The sequence below is a fragment of the Triticum urartu genome, chromosome 1A, assembly GCF_056163025.1.
Source record: "Triticum urartu cultivar PI428250 chromosome 1A, HENAU_Tu73, whole genome shotgun sequence".
Classification (NCBI taxonomy): Eukaryota; Viridiplantae; Streptophyta; class Magnoliopsida; order Poales; family Poaceae; genus Triticum; species Triticum urartu.
Window position 1 is genome coordinate 50,451,116 of NC_141873.1, and position 24,651 is coordinate 50,475,766.

The window sequence follows — 24,651 nt, forward strand, 5'->3', positions numbered from 1 at the left end:
CATGATCACTCTGTACATGACACTACAAAGCCATCCAAAAGGACACGAATCGTGAACGACGTGCAGATCACTAGCAATTTATGTTAAGACATATCGGACATCATTGTTGTGAAAATTTGGTTAAGCGGATGTTAAATGACTTCAAAAGCAATATTGCTTGCAACCTCACGAAAGAAATATGAACTCAATATCACTAGTAGAAAAGGGGGCTTTGGTCCAGGCCGGGTAAGCCCATTAGTCCCGGTTCAGTCCAGAACCGGGACCAATGGGTGCATTTATCCTTTAGTCCCGGTTGGTGCCACCAACCGGGACTAATGGGCTTTGAGGCATTAGTACCGGTTCATGCCACGAACCGGTACTAAAGGTCCCATTTTCAAACTCCCCCCCCCTCCCCCGTGGACCGCCTTTTCAGTTTTAGAAAAAACAAAAGAAAATGATGGAAATGTCAAAAAAATAAAATAAAATAAGTTTCCCATGTGATATGTGGTGTTGTTGGGAAAATTTACAAATATGAACTTCGACTTTATTTACAAAATCTCTCTGGAATTTGTAAAATGGGCATAACTTTTGCATACGAACTTGGATTAAAAAGTTTTTTATATGAAAAATCATCTACTCGAAAAGTCACATCCGATGGAGACCGCCTACGGCCTGTTTGCAAATTTATAGAATCCTCAAATTTCAAAAGGAAAAAAAGTTATGCTCAAATTTCAGTTTTTTTAAATTTTCATTAAATCTGGTCAAACTATGGTCAAACTACTTATTCAAGAAGTATTAGTGTTACTAAATAATTATTCAAGAATATTAGTGTTATTAAATAATTATTTCAGTTTTTTTGAATTTTGGTCAAATCTGGTCAAACTATGGTCAAACTGTGGTCAAACAATGGTCAAACTACTTATTCAAGAAATATTAGTGTTACTAAAAAAATATTGTTTTTTAGAACAATAGTTTCAAACTCAAACAGTGAAATGTGTGACTTCATGCTCAAGCTAAACTCCTGAGGGTTAATAGAATTGACATCTTACTATTGTCTGGAAAACAACGAGTATAGACTTGGAAACGAGGGAGAATAGAACCCGGAAGTTAAGCGTGCTCAGGCTGGGGGAGTGGGAGGATGGGTGACCGTCCGAGAAGTTAGATGATTTGGAATGATGAGGGGTGATTAGAGATTAAATTGAGCAGTGATGAAAAGTGATTACAGATTAGAGGTTAAAATAATTCAGAAATTTGAAAATAAAAAAATTCAAAAAAAAAGCAGAAAATTTCCTTTAGTACCGGTTGGTGTTACCAACCGGGACTAAAGGTGGACCGGCCACGTGGAGGGCCTTTAGTCCCGGTTCTGGTTTGAACCGGGACTAAAGGGTCAGGGCATTAGTTCTTGAACCGGGACTAAAGGCCCTTTTTCTACTAGTGTATATAGCAAAGGGAAGGTGTACAGGAAACAGAAAGGTGAGGGAGGGTGGGTTTACAATTACAAAGCTGAAGCAAATATCTACAAACTGCCTTTTCGTGTGAAACAAGACTTCTGTTTCTGACTTTCAAGTGTACAGTACCACCGATGAGATGAGCGAACAGAAAGCACATGCATTCAACCACACACTTTTTCAGACAGAGAATCCGCTTGCAGCGTCAAACTGTCAACTCTGTGACCATAAGCTGATGACACCCACGTTCAACTGGCACTAGCAAGTACTCCCTCCGTCCGAAATTACTTGTTATTAAAATGGATGTGTCTAGAACTAAAATATATCTAGATACATCCATTTCAATGACAAATATCTTCGAACAGAGGGAGTAGCAGCTTGTACTACATGATCACCCTACAGCCTTCACTGACACTACGGCCGAGTAGATCAGGTTCACAGACAGTTGATTGGGTTCACAGACAGTTGATTGGCGCACACTGCCTGAGTGGAAACAAGAACTCAGCTCTGCACCGAGCTAGCTCCTGTACATTAGAAACCTAATCCATTTTTCTTTTTCAATTTTCCAAGGTAAAATCCTAGTTGGGATCCACTGTAGTCTGTAGGGGTAAGAACACCAATGTCTCTAAAACCATACTGGCAACTGTACGTACATCAGCAGTAGTTCACAACTCTGCTCTTACCTACCTATCCTCCATATATGCATGTTTGGCCGGCCACATTTCGCTCACGCAGTTGAAGTAGCAACCAGGGCAACCAGCCAACCAGTAGGTTCTGTGCACTCCTCAGCCCCAAGTCTGCCATGGCTCGGCTTCGGCTCTACCACCTGACCCTCCTCTCCGTCTTCTTCTTCCTGACCCTCACCGGCCTCGAGGCTGCCGGTCCGTCCGGAGGGAAGAAGGTGACCATGACCGTCCAGTTCCCGCCTGCCGACTCGCCGCCGGGGGAGAAGATCACGATCTCGACGCACTACGTCGGCGATGACGGGGTGGGCGACAGCCACATCCATCTCGACTGCGACGACCACGAGCCGTATGCCCCCCCCCCTCTCTCTCTCCACCCGACTCTCTCTCTCTCTCCACCCGACTCCGACAGTCCGACGAGCCGTGTGATTTTTAGCTTGATTTGATTTCTAGCTAATCTTGCGGTTTATCTGCAGTCAGCTCGGTTCCGCCGTAAAACACCTTGTCACGAGCCTGGAGAAGATACGAGATGAGGAGGCGCCACTATCCGAGGTAACGTACATTTTGCCCCTCCGATCCCTGTCTATCCGTCGGTTCATTTCTCAGAGAGCAATGCAAAAATGCTGAGATTTGCCTCATTGTTTCTGAGCTGTAGGCCTACGATATGCCCAGTGAGTGGATGCAGGTTCTCTTTCATTTGGTCTCTGGGAAAATCAGGCGCGATTTACTTTATTACCGTAGTATTGTCTCTGCAAGGAGCTCCTTCGCTCGTGCGAACAATCACTCGGCAGCTCTATCCTCCTCGCACTACTAAACACACGGTGAAGAAATCTTCCGCGTTCAGTCTGTGCCACTCTGTGGAGTGCCCACTCGTGGGTTCTCCCTGTAGTAATGTGGTAGTGTGCACACTGTGCAGGATGCTGGAGTACATCTACCTTAAGTTATCTCTGTATACCTTAGATTCTGTCGCTTAACATATCTTCCGTGTTGGAGAAAGAAAATATCTTCTTGTTCTTCTATTTATGTATTTCTCCTCAATTTCTGTGAAATATTGCGTTGTACAAACAGACTAATAGAGTGTATTTTCACCAAAAAAAAAGACTAATAGAGTGTAACTGCACAATTATCAAAAAGATTTACAAAAAATAGAGAGAGATACAAGTAAGGAACTGTATCACCTAGAAAGAAAACATCGCCACGACAAAAGATTCAGCTTACTACACATATCTTTTTTCTTAACTAGATGATACCCCGCACGTTGTTGCGGAAATATTTTGCAACATATTTCAATGTGATTCATTGTATGAAACATGAATATTTAAAGTAATAATATAAAAAGCTAACACTAAAAATACATATAATTTATTGTGCTTGATTACTGTATAGTTGTAAAATGTTTATTAAATGTATATAGCATAATAAAATGAAAATTCTCATGTATGTTGCATGTTGAGATAGGTCTTTTTTTTCATACATGTCATGATGAAGTGGCATGCTTGCATGTTAAGAGACATATGATAGTGGGGGTGGGCCTTTTCTCATGCATGTTGTGCGATGATGTGGCATGCTTGCATGTTGAGAGAAATAGTTAATGGAAGCTAGCTATTTAGATATAGAAGATTCGGATCTTAATTAGGACCTAGTTTCATTAAAAGAATAGAAAAGAGATGTCCAGAAAATTTGTGGCAAACCGGATAAAATCGTTACAACACATATGCAAGACGTGCCATCATGGCCAACCTAGCTACCCACAAGCCACAAGACCCACTCATCGCCGAAAATGGAATTGGTCCGGATCTTGCTGATCTAGGCGTAGCTAACATGACAAGTTAGACCATATGAAGGGTATGTAATCAATGGTTACATGCTTGCTACGAAAGAGAAGAATGGTAGATCAAAGACTCAGAATTTGCTTGTTACCCTACAAGTTCTGCTAGGAAACAAATAAGGAAAAGAAACATATATACTATGGATACATTAATAAGATATGGGAGCTGGACCATGTGGATTCTAGAATTGCATTGTTCCAATGTCAGTGTGTTAGCAAAAACTGAGTCAATTGTAAAGAAAATGGTCATACTAATGTAAATATCAACAAGTTGCCTACAAATAATAATCCATTCATATTTGCTCAATTTGTCCATCAAGTCTTCTACATTGACCACACAAGAAATAAAAGCTGACATGTGGCAATGCCCTCAAAAAGGAAAATTCTTGGTGTGGAAGGTATAATCCATAAGGACAATCATAACCGAGTTGACGATATTTTGCCTACCGTGCCTGGATCAACAAAAGAGTGTGCTAAAGTACTTTCGACCGAACCTTATGATCATCATGATGATGTAATTGTCTAATATGCATGTCTTTTGACATTTCCTGATTTTGAGTTGAACTATGTAAGATTATTATTTGCATTGTATGGTTTTGAATTAAAATGTGTTTGAATATTTGTTTGCACTGTATGATTTTGAGTTGAATTGTGTATGATTTTTAGTTGAACTATGTCGGTGAATGATACTGGCAGTAGTTCTCCTGACAGGGTGTTGTGCATAGCAAAAAGTATAGACGGGAAGCCACATAAAGTTTTTACCCAAGTTCGGGCCCTCATGGTGGAGCAAATACCCTAGTCCTACTTGATATTGTTAGTACAAATGCCTCGTTTGAGGAGGTTATAATGGTATATTGTGGGTGTATCCAAACCAAGGATTTTTTTTCTCGATTCCATTTTTTTGGTTGGCACAAAAAAACACCAGTTTCTAGAAAATTACAGATTTTTTGGATTTTTCAAATGAGTTTTGAATTCAATTGTTTTGCTTTCAAATATAAACTATATTAAGCCTGCCTTACATATTATTGTTCTTGTCCGAGTAGTTAGTGCATCTCTCTGTCATTCGTAAGCTCGTTGGTTTGAACCAACCATCCCTCTCTTTCCAATAATTTTTTTGTACGGCAAAACACTTACTAAAAATAAGTTGGCAAAACTGGGATTCGATCCTGCGACCCCTGAAGCTACAGCAAGCACATTACTACCACACCAAGAGATAACTCTATCTGAATAGCCCTAAAATCCCTATTTGACATAAATTAGATGTTTAAATTTAAATAAATTCAAAATTTTCATTTGGTATTCAATTTTTTGGTGAGCAGCGGAAGCTCCGGTTTTTTTTATCGGTTTTCAAAAATACCGGCCAAGAAAAAAACCTGATCCAAACTACAGATTGGATGCTATGAGCTAGCCTTGGCCTTGCCTTATATAGGGGGCAGGGGACGAGGCCAAGGATTTACGGGAGTCCTATTCAGTTACAATCGACTTGGGAGGGCGCCGTGATCTTGGTCTTGCATACCAAGTTGGTGGAGTCTTCTAGAGGAGGACTATCGGCAGGGTAAGGGAACTAGGCCAAGTTACGGCGTGCTGGGTCTCGTTGTGGGTCTGGTTGACTGACTTACCGTCATGTGATATACGCCCGAACCCCGTTAAGTGGTAGCGTCAGTATCCTGAGCTTGTCAAAAGCTCGATAGCGTCCGAATTGAAGTGAAATATTGCACGCCATCTTGGATTGCTTGCTCTTCCGTGAGGCAGGAGAACGATATGCTAAGCGGGGCTTGGAAGCCGTGAGGAGGAAGGTGAAACCTTCCAGGCGAGCGTCTAACCTCCTAATCTTGGTTTGTCGTTGAAGATGCTCACTTCCGGAGAGCTGGTTTCAGTGAAACGACAAAGCGTTGTGGATCTTTGAGTGATGTCTTCCTGAACGTCAGGCCTAAATGCTCCAGGCCCAGTCTGGCTTTGTCTTTGCATGGAGATCCAATGTACCCACCCGAATCGAGCTTGGAATGGTCAAGCATGCGATGCGAGGCAGCATGGGTCCCAATGAAAGGTCCCGTCCTACCGCCCGTCAAATTTAAACCGCCTCCAATACTCTGGCAGTACTCCCTCCTTTCCAGTTTATAGGGCTTATTTCATTTTTTTCGTTTTTCCAATTTAAAGGGCTCATCTCCATCTCATTTGAAGATTCCGAGAAGCATTAAATCTCTGCATGCAAGAATTAAAAAGGAACACACCAATGTATGTAATGTTTCTACTCATCTAGTAGCCAAGCATGCATGTGTTGCAATTAATTCAAATAAATGCATCAGTTTAATTTGAGTAGTTTCGTAAAGTACGAGAAATATTCCTCCACTCATCATATGCTTTGGTTGATGAGATTTCAGATTTGAGCCCTATAAACCGAAAAGAAGGGGGTAGTATATAAGCAATTCCACATAGTTGAGTTCGCTGGCAAAGTGTTCATTCACGGGGCACTAATATGAGGGGGAAGTGTTGCATTGGTCACCTTTTTGAGGTGGTGGGTTGTCGTTGGGCACCATTTTAGGGCGAGGGCTGTTTTTGCCCTATCTGTGGTGAATGGAAGGTATGTACTACTGTACCTTTGTTTTTATTTTTGCTCCATATTAATTCTTTAGGTCAAGCAATGATGAATTTAATGGTACTGTACTAGTATTGAGGATGTTAATAAATTTTTCTATAAAGTTGGTGGCAGTTTACAAATATTTTCTTATGAAAAAGGTAATATGCAGAGTAAGTAAACGCAGAGGTGATATTGTATTAATTATTTAGCTCTGATGCACGCATAATTTCTTGTAATAGTAGTTTGTAAATGTCTGCTTCTGTTCTGTTAAAAAATGGGTCGAGCTTGGATGTACACGTCAAGAACCGTTTGATCGACGCGTACATCGATTGGTTGACAGGATTTTTGAAAACATCCGATCAAGATAGATTGAGAAGGAAAGTGAAATGGATATGTTGCCTACTTTCGTGTTTGAAGCGTGAAAATTTGCGTCTGAATCTCAGTGACTCTGGACAAATATAGAACTTCAAACATCTCACACCTATACTGAAGCATTGTAATTCAAATGATCAAATCTAACATAATTGTGCTGTTATTGTCTTAATTATTTCAGTTATTCTTGCATCAAGATGAGCACACGCACACTCACACCGCCGGTATTTGTTTGACGGTTGAGTGCCGCACAATGCGTGGCTGGCCATACAAAGTCACGCGCAGTGCTCTGCTTTTTTGACCGCAACGTCCCCAAAGCATATGATGTACTGCTGCTGCCCATGCATCTGTAACAGCTGCACGGCGCGCACCGCGTGAGAGTGAGGGGGCATAAAACCGTGATGGGGCTTTTGCACTCATGCCCCTACTTTGAATATGAAGTTCACCAATGGTGATTTAGCCCCTAAAACCATGCTGGCAAGTGGCAACAGCAGCACTCAGCCCTGCTCTTACCTCTCCATATATATCACTGGGTTCTTCTGTGCAAGCTCGCTCACTCCTCAGTCCCTAGCTAGGCTGCCAAATGAGAAGAGGGAAGAAGTCTACCATGGCTCGGCGCTACCACCTGACCCTCGTCTCCGTCTTCTCCTTCCTGCTCCTCACCTGCTTTGTCGCTCCTCATCTGTCCCGAAGGAAGAAAGTCGGGGAGATAGTGACCCTGACCGTCCAGTACCTGGCCGTGGACTCACCGCCGGGGGAGAAGATCAAGATCTCAGCGCACTACGTTGACGAGCACGGGGGCCGCGAGCGCCACTTCAACCTCGACTGCGACGATGACGAGCCGTATGTATCTCTCTTTGTTTCTCTCTCCGTGTGACTTTGCTTGGTTTAAAAAAAAAATTCTAGCTAAGCTTGCGATTGAACTCCAGCCTCGGTTTCGGCATGAAGTACCTTCTCTCGACCCTGGAGGGGATACGAGATGCGCGGAAGTCTCGATCCGAGGTAATTAACGTAGAGATTGCCCCACCCTGTTCGTGTTCTTGCTGATTTCAGAACGCAATGTGAAGTGCTGACCTTGACCTTTAATTTGCCTCATTGTTTCTCAGCTATGGTAGTACGCGGACCTTCACGTATGGTGCTCAGCGTGGTGGATGGTTGCATGTCCAGTGCCCAGTGGAGATTGGAGAAGGAATAGTGTGGTAGTGTCTGCAGATCGTACTATCTGCAGATCGGTAGTAGTGTGGTAGTGTAGCGTGCAGGGTGCTGGAGTACGCCGATCTTCATGTATCTCTATGGTATATCGTGGATTGTGTGTGTCACTTAACATAATTACGAGGCAATTGTAAGAATTTTAGGGTTTGCGGTCTACCCCCTAATTCCTCTGCGCTTATCCGTGGTGCCGCTCACAATTCGCATTTGTGAGGCTAGGGGGTAGGGACCTTCTTATACTGTCTTTCCAAAGAGTCCACCTCTTATACAGATATAAGATTCCTAGTTTTTCTTCCACTAGTTTCCGGGATAGAGTCCAGATCAAATTACCAACCACGATCATATTTGTCTGTTAACGGATTCTACCCGTTATGTCCCCGGAGCACGCGCTTGTGAGCAACGCGCCATAATAGAGTGTAAATTCCTCTAATTACGTAGATCAACGTTAGGGCTGTAATCTAACTATACGATCTAGCTCCTTCCAATCATCAGTGTACCCAGGTAGTCTTTCCAATATAAATAGTATATTGTATTCCACTGATAATCGACCAGCTTCCTTAAGCATATATCACTTAAGTACATTCCAGCAAGTAACAATTCCATGCTAAACATGTAAATCAATTCCATGTATAAATACATGTACAATTCCATAATGAGGTATTCCGAATATTAGTAATTCCTAGTAATTTGAATATAGTTGCAGGACACATAATTCCAACATCTCCCACTTGTCCCAAACGACCATTCAAATATTCGTAAACCCATAGCCTTAACATGCTTGCCAAATACCTCTTGACTAAGATGCTTAGTCAAGGGATCAACAATCATATTAACACAATGTTGAAAACCCACAAAAATATAAATATAGTGATACTTCCCTTCAATATGTTTCCTTGCTGTGACACGAGAGACATTAAATTTCCGCCTAATTATTCCAGCATAGCTGTCCTTGGCGTCTCGAGTATTATTTCCTCGAGTGTAATTCCACCTTTATAGGCACCTTGAGTATTTTGTTTCCTCAAGTGAATTTCCACATCAATTATTTCCAGCCACATATATCAATAATATGAATAATTCCACATCGAGTCAAGTATAAGATAACCATGTTGAATAAAATTTTAAAACCACATACATATCAAATCCAATCACTAAATGAAGTTCCATCAGTAACCATGCTTTGTAAGAAATTCCTGACTTCGGTCAGTGAACCTGCACCATATTAGTATTAAAAACAATAATTGAATATGCATACCTGGACTTATTTCTCATCTCGTAGATAGAATAATAACTTCCTCAATGTGTTTACCTTTAATATAAATTTCAGAACAAGTGACAGGTTGTGATGCACTTTCCACAATCTTATATGATGTGTGAGATTCCCTTAGCTGCTCGTCTTTCCTTCCATTGCTTGAATGCAACATAAATTCCGGTAGCTAAGGTATGATAATATAATGAAGATACATATCAATTCCAGTACCATTTATTGTTCCATTTTTCCTCAAGAGTTCAAATATAATTCCTCACTAAGTATGATTTCCTTTATCAAAGGTATTTTTAACATATTTGCAATTTTCCATAGAGAAACACTTCAAAATATTTTCTATGTATTTCCACTCCCGAAACATTGGAAGCTCCAGAAATTCCTTTCATATGAAAGTTAGAAAATGACCAAGCTTACACTTCCATCAATGCGAGTTATCAATGCACAAACAACCAAAGAATGTTAATGTATACAATATATTGTAAACTATTTTACACTTACATTTGTAGATGACCACATTGCTTCATTCAAAAAACCATATGACCTGCTATTCCATTGATGTGAAGCTTGTTATAAGACCATACATTAATATAGTCAATTAGCAAACCATGTCTTTAGTTCCTCTTCCCTATATTCCAGGAGAGAGAGTTTCCATAAAGTATATGTTCCTTTTGTGTAGAGAACTGAATAGCAAGAGTGATATTATAATATTCCAATGAGCCAAATTTCCTTACAAAAAAAAGCTTACAAACAATGGGCTTGCGGTTGTTTGGTATGATAATAACTTCCCAAACTATATATTTCCTTATTGAGTTTATTCCTTCCCGCATTTCTTCCACTCATAGTTGACATTGATGAAAAATTTAAGCCTTCTTAGGAGTTTTCCTCTAGTATTTAGAGTGACTTCCCCCCAAAAATCACATAACAATTATCCAGAGATTACATTCCAAGTTAATTCCTCCCACTTATCCTAAGCATGTCATGTTGGGAGTGTCACTTGTAGTTTCCTTGGGGTCAAGATTATATTCTAGTATGATTGTCAATAATTCCACCCTTGATGATAAAAATGATTGTGTTCCTACTTTCCACCAGTATTCCTTTTCCATATAATTAATGAAACACCCTTTGATCCACTAGAATAACCATGAAAAAATTCCTGGTGTGCGCTTAACTGAGAGTTTCATGCCAAAATAGAAGATTTCCTTCCGGTGAAGTGACTATGCTAGACGGAGAATGATATCAACAAACGACAATATGCAATGCTTCTTTCCAAAGAAACAAGGAAGTATAAAAGACATTCAATTCCTCCATTCAATTGTGGAGTATATGGTATATTAGAATGGTGATTAGTTCCATGCTCTTTACATACAAACGATATGTTCCTGAAGTGTACTTCCCCCACCAATCAGTTGTTAAAACTAGGATATTCTTTACTCAACTGATTTTCCACTTCAGTATAACCTATGACCAGCACAATAAAACCTTCCGACTTGTATATAAAAGATAAACGTATGACCATATAAAAGTGTAATCATCGAAGAGTGAGATGAAATAAATAATCTGACCTCTAGTGGGAGTGCAAAGAAAAACTATAAGGATATCAGAAGAAAAGAAAATGATGTGAATCTTTTTATCTTCTTCCACCTTAAGAAAAGGCATGCAAGTCAGAAAAACCATTATATATGTGCTTCATAAAACCAAATTCCTCCCACTAAAGTATAGAATTCCATAATTAATGAGCCACCTGACAATGTTCCAAGATATATGACCAAGTCATAGGTAGCATCAATTAAAAGTTTCGAAGCATGTGTTCCCATTGTCGGTTTTCCTCCATATGGAGTTGTCTTTTCCAAATAAACAATTTGGGTCGCTAACTTCCAATGTACCATAAAGAGAAGACCATTGTGTGAGATTCAGTAATGCACTAATTTTACCACTGAGCAATATTTCCAATCTTCATTTCTCCAATAGTATGCCATAGTAAATAGATTCCAAGATAGAACAATAAATCAAACCCTTTCTCACTGAAGTTGAACAAGTGTCCTATAATAGTATTGGTGTTCCTCCACAAGGGAGTTTAATGACATATTTTTCAATTCCAAAGTATGTCAAATATAGCATTAGTGCCTAAGTAGACATCATCTTTGTTCCTTTGGAATTGTTTCAACAGAAACAAAGTCGCTATTGTATTCCATAATATATGATGTATACAAACAAACACCATAATCCGACTATTTGAAAAGAATAGTCACCAATAAATATAATTAGAGTGCAAATATTATCATTAGACATACCGATAGATGAAGAGCAAATTTCCTTGTCCTCGGAGTGACTCACACTTTCCTCCATAAACAAGTGATGCTCAATAATAACACTTCTCCCAAATCCCTTTCTAGTATGCATAATTTTCCGCATAATATTTCCATCATAGCAATATTCAGTATATAATCATTTGCTCAGTCTTCATGCATTTATTGTCTGGAGTCCTCCTAAATTTCTTCCAAGGAGTAGATTCCTTGCTATGATTTACATGCAACGAAATTAGCAACCAAAACAAGTTAGTCCGTTAATCAACAATCTAATAAAATAAACTAATTAATAGATAAGAGTTATGATTGTAATATGCATATCTTCGCCCATAGCACGCGTGCACAGGTGCATGTGGTTCTTCCAGCCGGTCCAGTTGACTGATGGTAGGCATAATAAATAACAGAAATTCCATCTCTTCCCTTTAACTATTGCCTTGAAATTCCAGTAGTTTTTCAGAGAGAAAACTGCTGTTATCAATGATGTAGGTAGCAGCGGTAGACCGGCAGCAGGCGTGGGCGTGACCTGCAGTTTCCGAGCAGTTGCTCGTTCGGCTTGGCAAGTTGTTGAGTTAAGATTTAGTAGAAGACCTCACGGCGAAGGACTCAGCGATTATACGGACGAACACACGCTGTAGGATGTGCCGGTAGTGGACTAGATTCCGACGCATGCACATAGAAGCTAGCCTGATTGATTTCTGTATAGCTCGTACGTAGCAATGCCAGGCTTGACTTCCTTCTTTCCTTGATCCATGTGACGTGACCAAGAATTGCATGTGCTTTCACGTGGAGTACTAGTAGCAATAGCAATTGATCTGATGGTCTCGTGTTGATGAACATGACTTCCTCGGGACTTAGACCTTGGATGCTTTCCTTGGACGGATTTTACACGGCCGCTCCGTTTCATTGGATTTCCTTGCATGTCGTACATCGACCGACGGGGCGACGCGCAAGCCAGAAGGACCAACGCGTCGCGCTAGCTCTCCCGTGCAGATATCGCAACAGTTTCCACGGACGACGTGTCGGGGTAGATCAATAACAAAACGGAGACGAGTTCACAGTGGAATCGGCGACCACGGGAGCAGAGTTCGGAGCAGATCGGGTACGCAGCGGATTAGGGTTAGGGTGATCGGGACCAAACCTTGCTCATGATGCCAATGTAAGAATTTTAGGGTTTGCGGTCTACCCCCTAATTCCTCTGCGCTTATCCGTGGTGCCGCTCACAATTCGCATCTGTGAGGCTAGGGGGTAGGGACCTTCTTATATTGTCTTTCCAAAGAGTCCACCTCTTATACAGATATAAGATTCCTAGTTTTTCTTCCACTAGTTTTCGGGATAAAGTCCAGATCAAATTACCAACCACGATCATATTTGTCTGTTAACGGATTCTACCCGTTATGTCCCCGGAGCACGCGCTTGTGAGCAACGCGCCATAATAGTGTAAATTCCTCTAATTACGTAGATCAACGTTAGGGCTGTAATCTAACTATACGATCTAGCTCCTTCCAATCATCAGTGTACCCAGGTAGTCTTTCCAATATAAATAGTATATTGTATTCCACTGATAATCGACCAGCTTCCTTAAGCATATATCACTTAAGTACATTCCAGCAAGTAACAATTCTATGCTAAACATGTAAATCAATTCCATGTATAAATACATGTACAATTCCATAATGAGGTATTCCGAATATTAGTAATTCCTAGTAATTTGAATATAGTTGCAGGACACATAATTCCAACAGCAATCGTGTGAATCTCTTCTGGGTTCGAGAAACAAAATATATTCATGTGTCTTCTATTTTATGAATTTTGTACCCAAACTCTGTCAAGTGGAGGAAATTAATTTTGTTTCAGAAAAACATCAACCAAATATATAGCATAACTTCACAAGTATCAAGAAGAACGAAGGATACGAGCGAGGATGTCATTAGCCAGTATTGAGAATCAAGGGTGAATAAAATAATGACCATTTTTACGGTACCCTATATTTCTTGGGGTGAGGAGAGCGGTATAACAAAATCCCACCGTTAATTCCCCTGGGTTAGTATAGGCATTTCCCTTATATTAAATTAACATGAAAGGGTTTTAGCTGTAATCCCATCGGATTGATAGATGATCACCTCGCCATGCAACTGTGCAGATGGTAAGGCAGGCCGTTGAGTAGCCCCTCTCCCTAGGAGAGTGGAGTTTTGGCACCCGAGAGCATATGCTTCTGGTTTTTATAAAGTATTTTATAAGTATTTTGAAATGTCCTAAAATTCTGACAAAAAGCTTCACACCGGTACATCTTAATATTCTATGTGCTCACAAAGTCGTTTCACAAGAATTTGTTTTTGTTTTTTTAGACCAGCCATGAAAAATGTCGGTATTCTGTGAAATTTGGCGTACAGGCATAGAATGTCAAGATGTACGCGCTAAATTTTTGTTTGGATTTTCTTTTCTCATTTTGAAACATTTTTACCTGTGAGGGGAGCATATGCCCCATGTGCCCAAGTGAATTCCCACTTTCTCTAGCCCCTCCTTTCACACCGTTGGCCCCCGGCCGGCGGTGGTCACCGCCCCCCCTGACGCGCACCACTTCGGTCGTGTCAGCCACCTACACTCCCTGAGGGTGGTTGCTCGATCCCTTCTACCACCAACATAGCGCTCTCAGATCTTGTTTTCCAACATGGCTTGGATTTTGAAGACAAGATGCATAGTAGTTTTGGGACAAAAATTCCCCTCCCCCTCCTGTGAGCATCCAAGAGGCGAACCCTAGCACCTCCGTTGAGACTCCCCTCCTCCTCTCCCTCCTCGGTCTGGTGTCTCTGGTCATAGATCTGCCGTTGCATGAGGAGGGGGTGTTGCTGGCGGTCCCGGCGGCGGATGGGGTGGTGGATCTGGCCAAAGTCATGGCCTTTGGTGTCTCTCGAGGCGGTCTGGTTGCAAGGCGGCGACTCTGGTGGTGGGAGGTGCATTGGTCATGGGCTGATTCCGCGGCTTGGGTGTGGGCGGGCAGCATGGTTGTGGGTGGTTTGTGGAGCGGGGATGCAATGGAGGGGTATGCACCGTGGTACACCAATTTCCCAGTTCCTGTACTGGGCAACGGTTGCAGCGTCCGTGGACATCATTCTCCTCCCTGCAGGCTCTGTCGTGGTGCTTCCTTTCCTTTCGTGATGCTTTGGGTGAAAACTTGATCTTTGGGATCAGACGGTGGCGGCTTACCGTGGCTCCATTTGTTTTGCCACCCACTTACCGGTGCCGTGGACGGATCATGGTGAATGTGACGAGCCATTGGTTTTGCCACCCACTTGTCACACGTCCTTTGAAAAACACTGCGGAACTTCACATGCGGTGTCAGAACATAAAGAGTAAAAAATTGATGGAAAAAATGGACACGTCCTTTGATTTTTTTAGAAAAGGAGGATGACTCCCGGCCTCTGCATCTGGGCGATGCATACTGCCACTTTATTAATTATTCTCACAAGACCTTACAAAGTAATACCACAGTAAGACTAAAGCCATCGTCTAAGCAACAAACTGTCGCTACACCTATCCAGTTGATAAAAGGGCGCAGATAGCCTGGGCCTAATACCAAACAGACATCGCAGCCAAAGCTAACATCTAAAACCCGAGGACCCATCCAGGACACCTGCCGGGCATGGGTCTCGCCGGTCTGGCGTGCTCTTACAGGCCGCCGCCGCCAACTGCCACCGCTCCATCTTCAGAACTGTACTGATGCATCAACCTTGCTTGGTCTAGCTATTGTTGACGCCACCACGGCACCCAACGGCACCTCCTCCCTGTGCGCAAACAGCTGTGCACGTTGCGGTCGCCACTAATACACATCAGCACCATGCTGCCAAGTACGACCAGCCGACACAACTTGAAGTCTTTAGAAGATATGTCGTGCGTAGCACCTGCCGACCAGGCATGACAAAGCGTAGCACCTGTCGGCCAGGCATGACTTAACATCTCCACCGGAGCTCCGTGCAAGACGAAGCCGCTCCACCTCCTGCCTCTGACTTCCAGCGCTGCTCCACAAACGAAGCTCCCAGGAGAGAAACAACATCGCAATGACGCCATCGTCCGATCTGGAACACCAGATCCTAGGGTTTCTCCCAGAGCAGCACGAGTGGGTCAACAGTAGTTACACGACGATGCCTCCATCAAGGTAACGGCGTAGAACGCCGCCATCGCCTGCCAACGGTTCGGTTATCACCGGCAACCATGTCTTCCCAACTCTCAGCCGGGACTAGATGATGGATCTCGAGATCCGATCACCAAGCCTCTGGCCGGCCATCTCTGACGAAGAAGATGACCACCACCATTTGTTGGGGAACGTAGAAGAAATTCAAAATTTTCCTATGTGTCACCAAGATCTATCTATGGAGAGACCAGCAACGAGGGGAAGAAGAGTGCATCTACATACCCTTGTAGATCGCTAAGCGGAAGCGTTCAAGAGAACGGGGTTGATAGAGTCGTACTCGTCGTGATCCAAATCACCGGAGATCCTAGTGACGAACGGACGGCACCTCCGCGTTCAACACACGTACAGCCCGACGATGTCTCCCACGCCTTGATCCAGCAAGGAGAGAGGGAGAGGTTGAGGAAGACTCCATCCAGCAGCAGCACAATAGCGTGGTGGTGATGGAGGAGCGTGGCAATCCTGCAGGGCTTCGCCAAGCACCACGGGAGAGGAGAAGTACTTGGGAGAAGGGAGAGGGCTGCACCAAAGGCAAAGGTATGGCTGCCCTCCCACCCCCACACATATATATAGGGGCAAGGGAGAGGGGGACCGGCCCCCTCAGATCCCATCTGAGGAGGGGGTGGCGGCCAAGGGGGGTTGCCTTGCCCCCCAAGGCAAGGGGGCGCCCCCCCTTTAGGGTTCCCCCAAAACCCTAGGCGCATGGGCCCTGGGGGGGGGGGAGGCGCCCAGCCCACTAAGGGGCTGGTCCCTTCTCCACATACAGCCCATAGGGCCCTCCGGGCAGGTGGACCCTCCCGGTGGACCCCCGGAACCCCTTCAGTGGTCCCGGTACAATATCGGGAACTCCTCGAATTATTCCGGTGACCGTATGATGACTTCCCATATATAAATCTTTACCTCCGGACCATTCCGGAACTCCTCGTGACGTCCGGGATCTCATCCGGGACTCCGAACAACATTCGGTAACCACATACAAACTTCCTTTATAACCCTAGCGTCATCGAACCTTAAGTGTGTAGACCCTACGGGTTCGGGAGACAAGCAGACATGACCGAGACATTCTCCGGTCAATAACCAACAGCGGGATCTGGATACCCATGTTGGCTCCCACATGCTCCACGATGATCTCATCGGATGAACCACGATGTCAAGGACTTAATCAATCCCGTATACAATCCCCTTTGTCCAGCGGTACGATACTTGCCCGAGATTCGATCGTCGGTATCCCGATACCTTGTTCAATCTCGTTACCGGCAAGTCTCTTTACTCGTTCCGTAACACATCATCCCGTGATCAACTCCTTAATCACATTGTGCACATTATGATGATGTCCTACCGAGTGGGCCCAGAGATACCTCTCCGCTTACACGGAGTGACAAATCCCAGTCTCGATTCGTGCCAACCCAACAGACACTTTCGGAGATACCTGTAGTGTACCTTTATAGCCACCTAGTTACGTTGTGACGTTTGGCACACCCAAAGCACTCCTACGGTATCCGGGAGTTGCACAATCTCATGGTCTAAGGAAATGATACTTGACATTAGAAAAGCTTTAGCATACGAACTACACGATCTAGTGCTATGCTTAGGATTGGGTCTTGTCCATCACATCATTCTCCTAATGATGTGATCCCGTTATCAACGACATCCAATGTCCATGGTCAGGAAACCGTAACCATCTATTGATCAACGAGCTAGTCAACTAGAGGCTTACTAGGGACATGGTGTTGTCTATGTATCCACACATGTATCTGAGTTTCCTATCAATACAATTATAGCATGGATAATAAACGATTATCATGAACAAGGAAATATAATAATAACCAATTTATTATTGCCTCTAGGGCATATTTCCAACAGTCTCCCACTTGCACTAGAGTCAATAATCTAGTTCACATCGTCATGTGATTAACACTCACAGGTCACATCGCCATGTAACCAACATCCAAAGAGTTTACTAGAGTCAATAATCTAGTTCACATCACTATGTGATTAGCACTCAATGAGTTCTGGGTTTGATCATGTTGCTTGTGAGAGAGGTTTTAGTCAACGGGTCTGAACCTTTCAGATCCGTGTGTGCTTTACAAATCTCTATGTCATCTCCTAGATGCAGCTACCACGTTCTATTTGGAACTATTCCAAATAACTGTTCTACTTGGAGCTATTCTAAATTGTTGCTCCATTATACGTATCCGGTATCTCTACTCAGAGCTATCCGGATAGGTGTTAAGCTTGCATCGACGTAACCCTTTACGACGAACTCTTTTTCCATTAGTTACTAAGAATAACTTTGACCGCTGTCCTGTGATCCATTCTTGGATCACTCTTGTACCCCTTGACTGACTCATGGCAAGGCACACTTCAGGTGCGGTACACAGCATAGCATACTGTAGAGCCTACGTCTTAAGCACAGGGGACGACTTTCGTCCTTTCTCTCTATTCTGCCATGGTCGAGCTTTAAGTCTTAACTTCATACCTTACAACTCAGGCAAGAACTCCTTCTTTGACTGATCCATCTTGAACACCTTCAAGATCATGTCAAGGTATGTGCTCATTTGAAAGTACCATTAAGCGTTTTGATCTATCCTTATAGATCTTGATGCTCAATGTTCAAGTAGCTTAATCCAGGCTTTCCATTGACAAACACTTTCCAAATAACCCTATATGCTTTCCAGAAATTCTACGTCATTTCTGATCAACAATATGTCAACAACATATACTCATCAGAAATTCTATAGTGCTCCCACTCACTTCTTTGGAAATACAAGTTTCTCATAAACTTTGTATAAACCCAAAATCTTTGATCATCATCAAAGCATACATTCCAACTCCGAGATGCTTACTCCAGTCCCTAGAAGGATTGCTGGAGCTTTGCATACTTATTAGCATCTTTCAGGATTGACAAAACCTTCCGGTTGTATCACATACAACCTTTCCTCAAGAAAATCGTCGAGGAAACAATGTTTTGACATCCTATCTGTAAGATTTCATAAATAATGCAGTAGTTGCTAATATAATTCCAACAGACTCTTAGCATCGCTACGAGTGAGAAAATCTCATCAACTCCTTGAACTTGTCAGAAAACATCTTAACGACAAGTCGAGCTTTCTTAATGGTGACATTTACCATCATTGTCCGTCTTCCTTTTAAAATCCATATGTACCTAACAGCCTTACGACTATCAAGTAGTTCTACCAAAGTCTACACTTTGTTTTCATACATGGGTCCTCTCTCGGATTTTATGGCCTCGAGTCATTTATCGGAATCCGGGCCCACCATCGCTTCTCCATAGCTCGTAGGTTCATTGTTGTCTAGCAGCATGACTTCCGAGACATGATTACGTACCACTCTGAAGTAGTACACATCCTTGTCGTCCTACGAGGTTTGGGAGTGACTTGATCCGAAATCTCATGATCAATATCATAAGCTTCCACTTCAATTGGTGTAGGTGCCACAGGAACAACTTTTTTTGTGCCCTGCTATACACTAGTTGAAGTGACGGTTCAATAACCTCATCAAGTCTCCACCATCCTCCCACTCAATTCTTTCGAGAGAAACTTTTCCTCGAGAAAGGGCCCGATTCTAGAAACAATCCCTTATTGCTTTCGGATCTGAGATAGGAGGTATACCCAACTGTTTTGGGTGTCCTATGAAGATGCATTTATCCGCTTTGGGTTCGAGCTTATCAGCCTGAAACTCTTTCACATAAGCGTCGCAGCCCCAAACTTTTAAGAAATGACAGCTTAGGTTTCTTTAAACCATAGTTCATACGATGTCATCTCATCGGAATTACGTGGTGCCCTATTAAAGTGAATGTGGTTGTCTCTAATGCCTAACCCATAAACTATTGTGGTAATTCGATAAGAGACATCATGGTATGCATCATATCCAATAGGGTGCAGTTATGATGTTCGGACACACCATCACACTATGGTGTTCCAAGCTGTATCAGTTGTGAAACAATTTCCACAATGTCTTAATTCTGTGCCAAACTCGTAATTCAGATATTCATCTCTATGATCATATCATAGATACTTTATCCTCTTGTCACGACGATCTTTCAACTTCACCCTAAAATTACTTGAACCTTTCAATAATTCAGACTCATGATTTATCAAGTAAATGTACTCAACATCTACTCAAATCATCTGTGAAGTAAGAACATAACGATATCCACTTCACGCCTCAGCACTCATTAGACTGCACACATCAAAATGTATTACTTCCAGCAAGTTGCTTTCTGGTTCCATTTTACTGAAACCGAGGCTTTCAGTCATCTTGCCCATGTGGTATGATTTTCATGTCTCAAGTGATTCAAAATCAAGTGAGTCCAAACGGTCCATTTGCATGGAGTTTCTTCATGCATATACACCAATAGACATGGTTCGCATGTCTCAAACTTTTCAAAAACGAGTGAGCCCAAAGATCCATCAACATGGAGCTTCTTCATGCGTTTTATACCGATATGACTTACGTGGCAGTGCCACAAGTAGGTGGTACTATCATTACTATCCTATATCTTTTGGCATGAACATGTGTATCACTACGATCGAGATTCAATAAACCATTCATTTTAGGCGTAAGACCATTGAAGGTATTATTCAAATAAACAGAGTAACCATTATTCTCCTTAAATGAATAACCGTATTGCGATAGACATAATCCAATCACGTCTATGCTCAACGCAAACACCAAATAAAAATTATTTAGGTTTAACACCAATCTCGATGGTAGAGGGAGCGTGCGATGCTTGATCATATCAACATTGGAAACACTTCCAACACATATCGTCAGCTCACCTTTAGCTAGTCTCCGTTTATTCCGTAGCTTTTATTTCGAGTTACTAACACTTAGCAACCAAACCGGTATCTAATACCCTGGTGCTACAAGGAGTACTAGTAAAGTACACATCAACACAATGTATATCCAATATACTTCTATCGACCTTGCCAGCCTTCTAATCTACCAAGTATCTAGGGTAATTCTGCTCCAGTGGCTGTTCCCCTTATTACAGAAGCACTTAGTCTCGGGTTTGGGTTCAACCGTGGGTTTCTTCACTAGAGCAGCAACTGAGTTGCCGTTTCATGAAGTATCCCTTCGTGCCCTTGCCCTTTTTGAAACTAGTGGTTTCACCAACCATCAACAATTGATGCTCCTTCTTTGATTTCTACTTTCGTGGTGTCAAACATCGCGAATATCTCAAGGATCATCATATATGTCCCTGATGTATTATAGTTCATCACGAAGCTCTAGCAGCTTGGTGGTAATGACTTCGGAGAAACATCAATATCTCATCTGGAAGATCAACTCCCACTCGATTCAAATGATTGTTGTACTCAGACAATCTGAGCACAAGCTCAACAATTGAGCTTTTCTCCTTAGTTTGTAGGCTAAGAAAATCGTGAGAGGTCTTATACCTCTTGACGTGGGCACGAGCCTGAAATCCCAATTTCAGCCCTCAAAACATCTCATATGTTTCGCGACGTTTCAAAACGTCTTCGGTGCCTCAACTCTAAACCGTTTAACTGAACTATCACGTAGTTATCAAAATGTGTATGTCAGATGTTCGTAACATCCACAGGCAACGTTCGAGGTTCAGCACACTGAGCGGTGCATTAAGGACATAAGCCTTCTTTGAAGCAATGAGGACAATCCTCAGTTTACGGACCTAGTCCGCATAATTGCTACTATCAACTTTCAACTAAAATTTCTCTAGGAACATATCTAAATAGTAGAACTAAAGCGCGAGCTTACGACATAATTTGCAAAGATCTTTTGACTATGTTCAGGATAATTAAGTTCATCTTATGAACTCCCACTCAGATAGACATCCCTCTAGTCATCTAAGTGATTACATGATCCGAGTCAACTAGGCCGTGTCCGATCATCACGTGAGACGGACTAGTCATCATCGATGAACATCTTCATGTTGATCGTATCTACCATACGACTCATGCTCGACCTTTCGGTCTCTTGTGTTCCGAGGCCATGTCTGTACATGCTAGGCTCGTCAAGTTAACCCTAAGTGTTTTGCATGTGTAAAACTGTCTTACACCCGTTGTATGTGAACGTAAGGATCTATCACACCCGATCATCACGTGGTGCTTCGAAACGATGAACTTTAGCAACGGTGCACAGTTAGGGGAGAACACATTCTTGAAATTGTTTATGAGGGATCATCTTATTTACTACCGTCGTTCTAAGTAAACAAGATGCATAAACATGATAAACATCACATGCAATCAAATAGTGACATGATATGGCCATCATCACTTTGCTCCTTTTGATCTCCATCTTCGGGGCTCCATGATCATCTTGTCACCGGCACGACACCATGATCTCCATCATCATGATCTCCATCATCGTGTCTTCTTGAAGTTGTCTCGTCAACTATTACTTCTACTACTACAGTTAACGGTTAGCAATAAAGTAAAGTAATTACATGACGTTTATGTTGACACGCAGGTCATAAATAAATTAAGACAACTCCTATGGCTCCTGCCGGTTGTCATACTCATCGACATGCAAGTCGTGATTCCTATTACAAGAACATGATCATCTCATACATCACATATATTATTCATCACATCCTTTGGCCATATCACATCACATAGCATACCCTGCAAAAATAAGTTAGACGTCCTCTAATTGATGTTTGCATGTTTTACGTGGCTGCTATGGGTTTCTAGCAAGAACGTTTCTTACCTATGCAAAAACCACAACGTGATATGCCAATTGCTATTTACCCTTCATAAGGACCCTTTTCATCGAATCCGATCCGACTAAAGTGGGAGAGACAGACACCCGCCAGCCACCTTATGCAACTAGTGCATGTTTGTCGGTGGAACCGGTCTCATGTAAGCGTACGTGTAAGGTTGGTCCGGACCGCTTCATCCCACAATGCCGCCGAATCAAGATTGGACTAGTAACGGTAAGCATATTGAACAAAATCAACGCCCACAACTACTTTGTGTTCTACTCGTGCATAGAATCTACGCCATAGACCTAGCTCTGATACCACTGTTGGGGAACGTAGCAGAAATTCAAAATTTTCCTACGTGTCACCAAGATCTATCTATGGAGAGACCAGCAACGAGGGGAAGAAGAGTGCATCTACATACCCTTGTAGATCGCTAAGCGAAAGCGTTCAAGAGAACGGGGTTGATAGAGTCGTACTCATTGTGATCCAAATCACCGGAGATCCTAGTGCCAAACGGACGGCACCTCCGCGTTCAACACACGTACAGCCCGACGATGTCTCCCACGCCTTGATCCAGCAAGGAAAGAGGGAGAGGTTGAGGAAGACTCCATCCAGCAGCAGCACAACAGCGTGGTGGTGATGGAGGAGCGTGGCAATCCTGCAGGGCTTCGCCAAGCACCACGGGAGAGGAGAAGTACTTGGGAGAAGGGAGAGGGCTGCACCAAAGGCAAAGGTATGGCTGCCCTCCCACCCCCACACATATATATAGGGGCAAGGGAGAGGGGGACCGGCCCCCTCAGATCCCATCTGAGGAGGGGGTGGCGGCCAAGGGGGGTTGCCTTGCCCCCCAAGGCAAGGGGGCGCCCCCCCCCTTTAGGGTTCCCCCAAAACCCTAGGCGCATGGGCCCTGGGGGGGGAGGCGCCCAGCCCACTAAGGGGCTGGTCCCTTCTCCACATACAGCCCATAGGGCCCTCCGGGCAGGTGGACCCTCCCGGTGGACCCCCGGAACCCCTTCGGTGGTCCCGGTACAATACCGGGAACTCCTCGAATTATTCCGGTGACCGTATGATGACTTCCTATATATAAATCTTTACCTCCGGACCATTCCGGAACTCCTCGTGACGTCCGGGATCTCATCCGGGACTCCGAACAACATTCGGTAATATGACCGGGAAGTTTGAAATATTTTTTCAAAATTTCATCGCACTCATGAACATGAACAAAGTCCTAGACATCAACAAGGTTTAATAGGATTGATATGATAGATATGTCAACAAGTGCCTGTTAAGTGAGCTGGTGCTGGGGTTGGATAGAACTAAGAAGTTCAGCGTGTTGGGGCTGGAGTAGTGTGTGGATGGGTGACCTTCCGGAACGTTTGACCATGGAGTGCGATTTGACTTGAGATTAAGCCATAGTGACCCGAGATTAAGAAAAAATGAAAAAAAATTGGAAAAAAAATTTGGAGAAAAAATTTTGAATTTTTTTTTTGAAAAAAAATTGTTAGTAATGGCACACTTCTATATGATGCCATTACTAAGTCAGATAGTAATGGCGCCATTACTATTTGTTACTAGTGGCGTGTTAATAGTGGCGCACCTATAGTGCGCCATTAATAGCAAAAACGGGTGCGCCACTAACAACCTTTTTAATAGTAGTGGCCGCCGGGCAAAGCCCGTGTGGTGTCGGCGGCGGCGGGCTCTCACTAGTAGAAAAGGGGGCTTTGGTCCAGGCCGGGTAACCCCATTAGTCCCGGTTCAGTCCAGAACCGGGACCAATGGGGGCATTGGTCCCGGTTCGTGAGCCCAGGGGGCCGGCCGGGCCACGTGGGCCATTGGTCCCGGTTCATCTAGACCTTTTGGTCCCGGTTGGTGGGATGAACCGGGACCAATGGGCCTCGCTCCTGGCCCACAACCATTGGTCCCGATTCGTGCCTCAAACCGGGACTAAAGATTAGACCTTTAGTCCCGGTTTGAGGCACGAACCGGGACTAATGGGGATGAGACCTTTAGTCCCGGTTCGTGCCATGAACCGGTACTAAAGGTTCCATTTTCAAACTATACCCCCCCTCCCCCCCGTGGATCGCCTTTTCAGTTT

General features: G+C 43.2%; 2 protein-coding genes across 2 annotated transcripts; both read left to right on the forward strand.

The window, feature by feature from the left end:
• The first annotated feature begins 2,129 nt into the window (after positions 1-2,129).
• Positions 2,130-3,029, forward strand: LOC147989901 (uncharacterized). Its single transcript, XM_087518238.1, has 3 exons — positions 2,130-2,459; positions 2,587-2,662; positions 2,766-3,029. Exons 1-3 carry the CDS (start codon positions 2,230-2,232, stop codon positions 2,922-2,924), a joined length of 465 nt encoding a protein of 154 aa, XP_087374364.1. The 5' UTR covers positions 2,130-2,229; the 3' UTR covers positions 2,925-3,029.
• A 4,307-nt stretch (positions 3,030-7,336) lies between these two features.
• On the forward strand, positions 7,337-8,286 carry LOC147989902 (uncharacterized). The gene is made up of 3 exons (XM_087518271.1): positions 7,337-7,731; positions 7,818-7,890; positions 7,995-8,286. The coding sequence occupies exons 1-3, from the start codon at positions 7,472-7,474 to the stop codon at positions 8,001-8,003; spliced, it is 342 nt and encodes a 113-aa protein (XP_087374397.1). The 5' UTR covers positions 7,337-7,471; the 3' UTR covers positions 8,004-8,286.
• Positions 8,287-24,651: the final 16,365 nt, after the last annotated feature.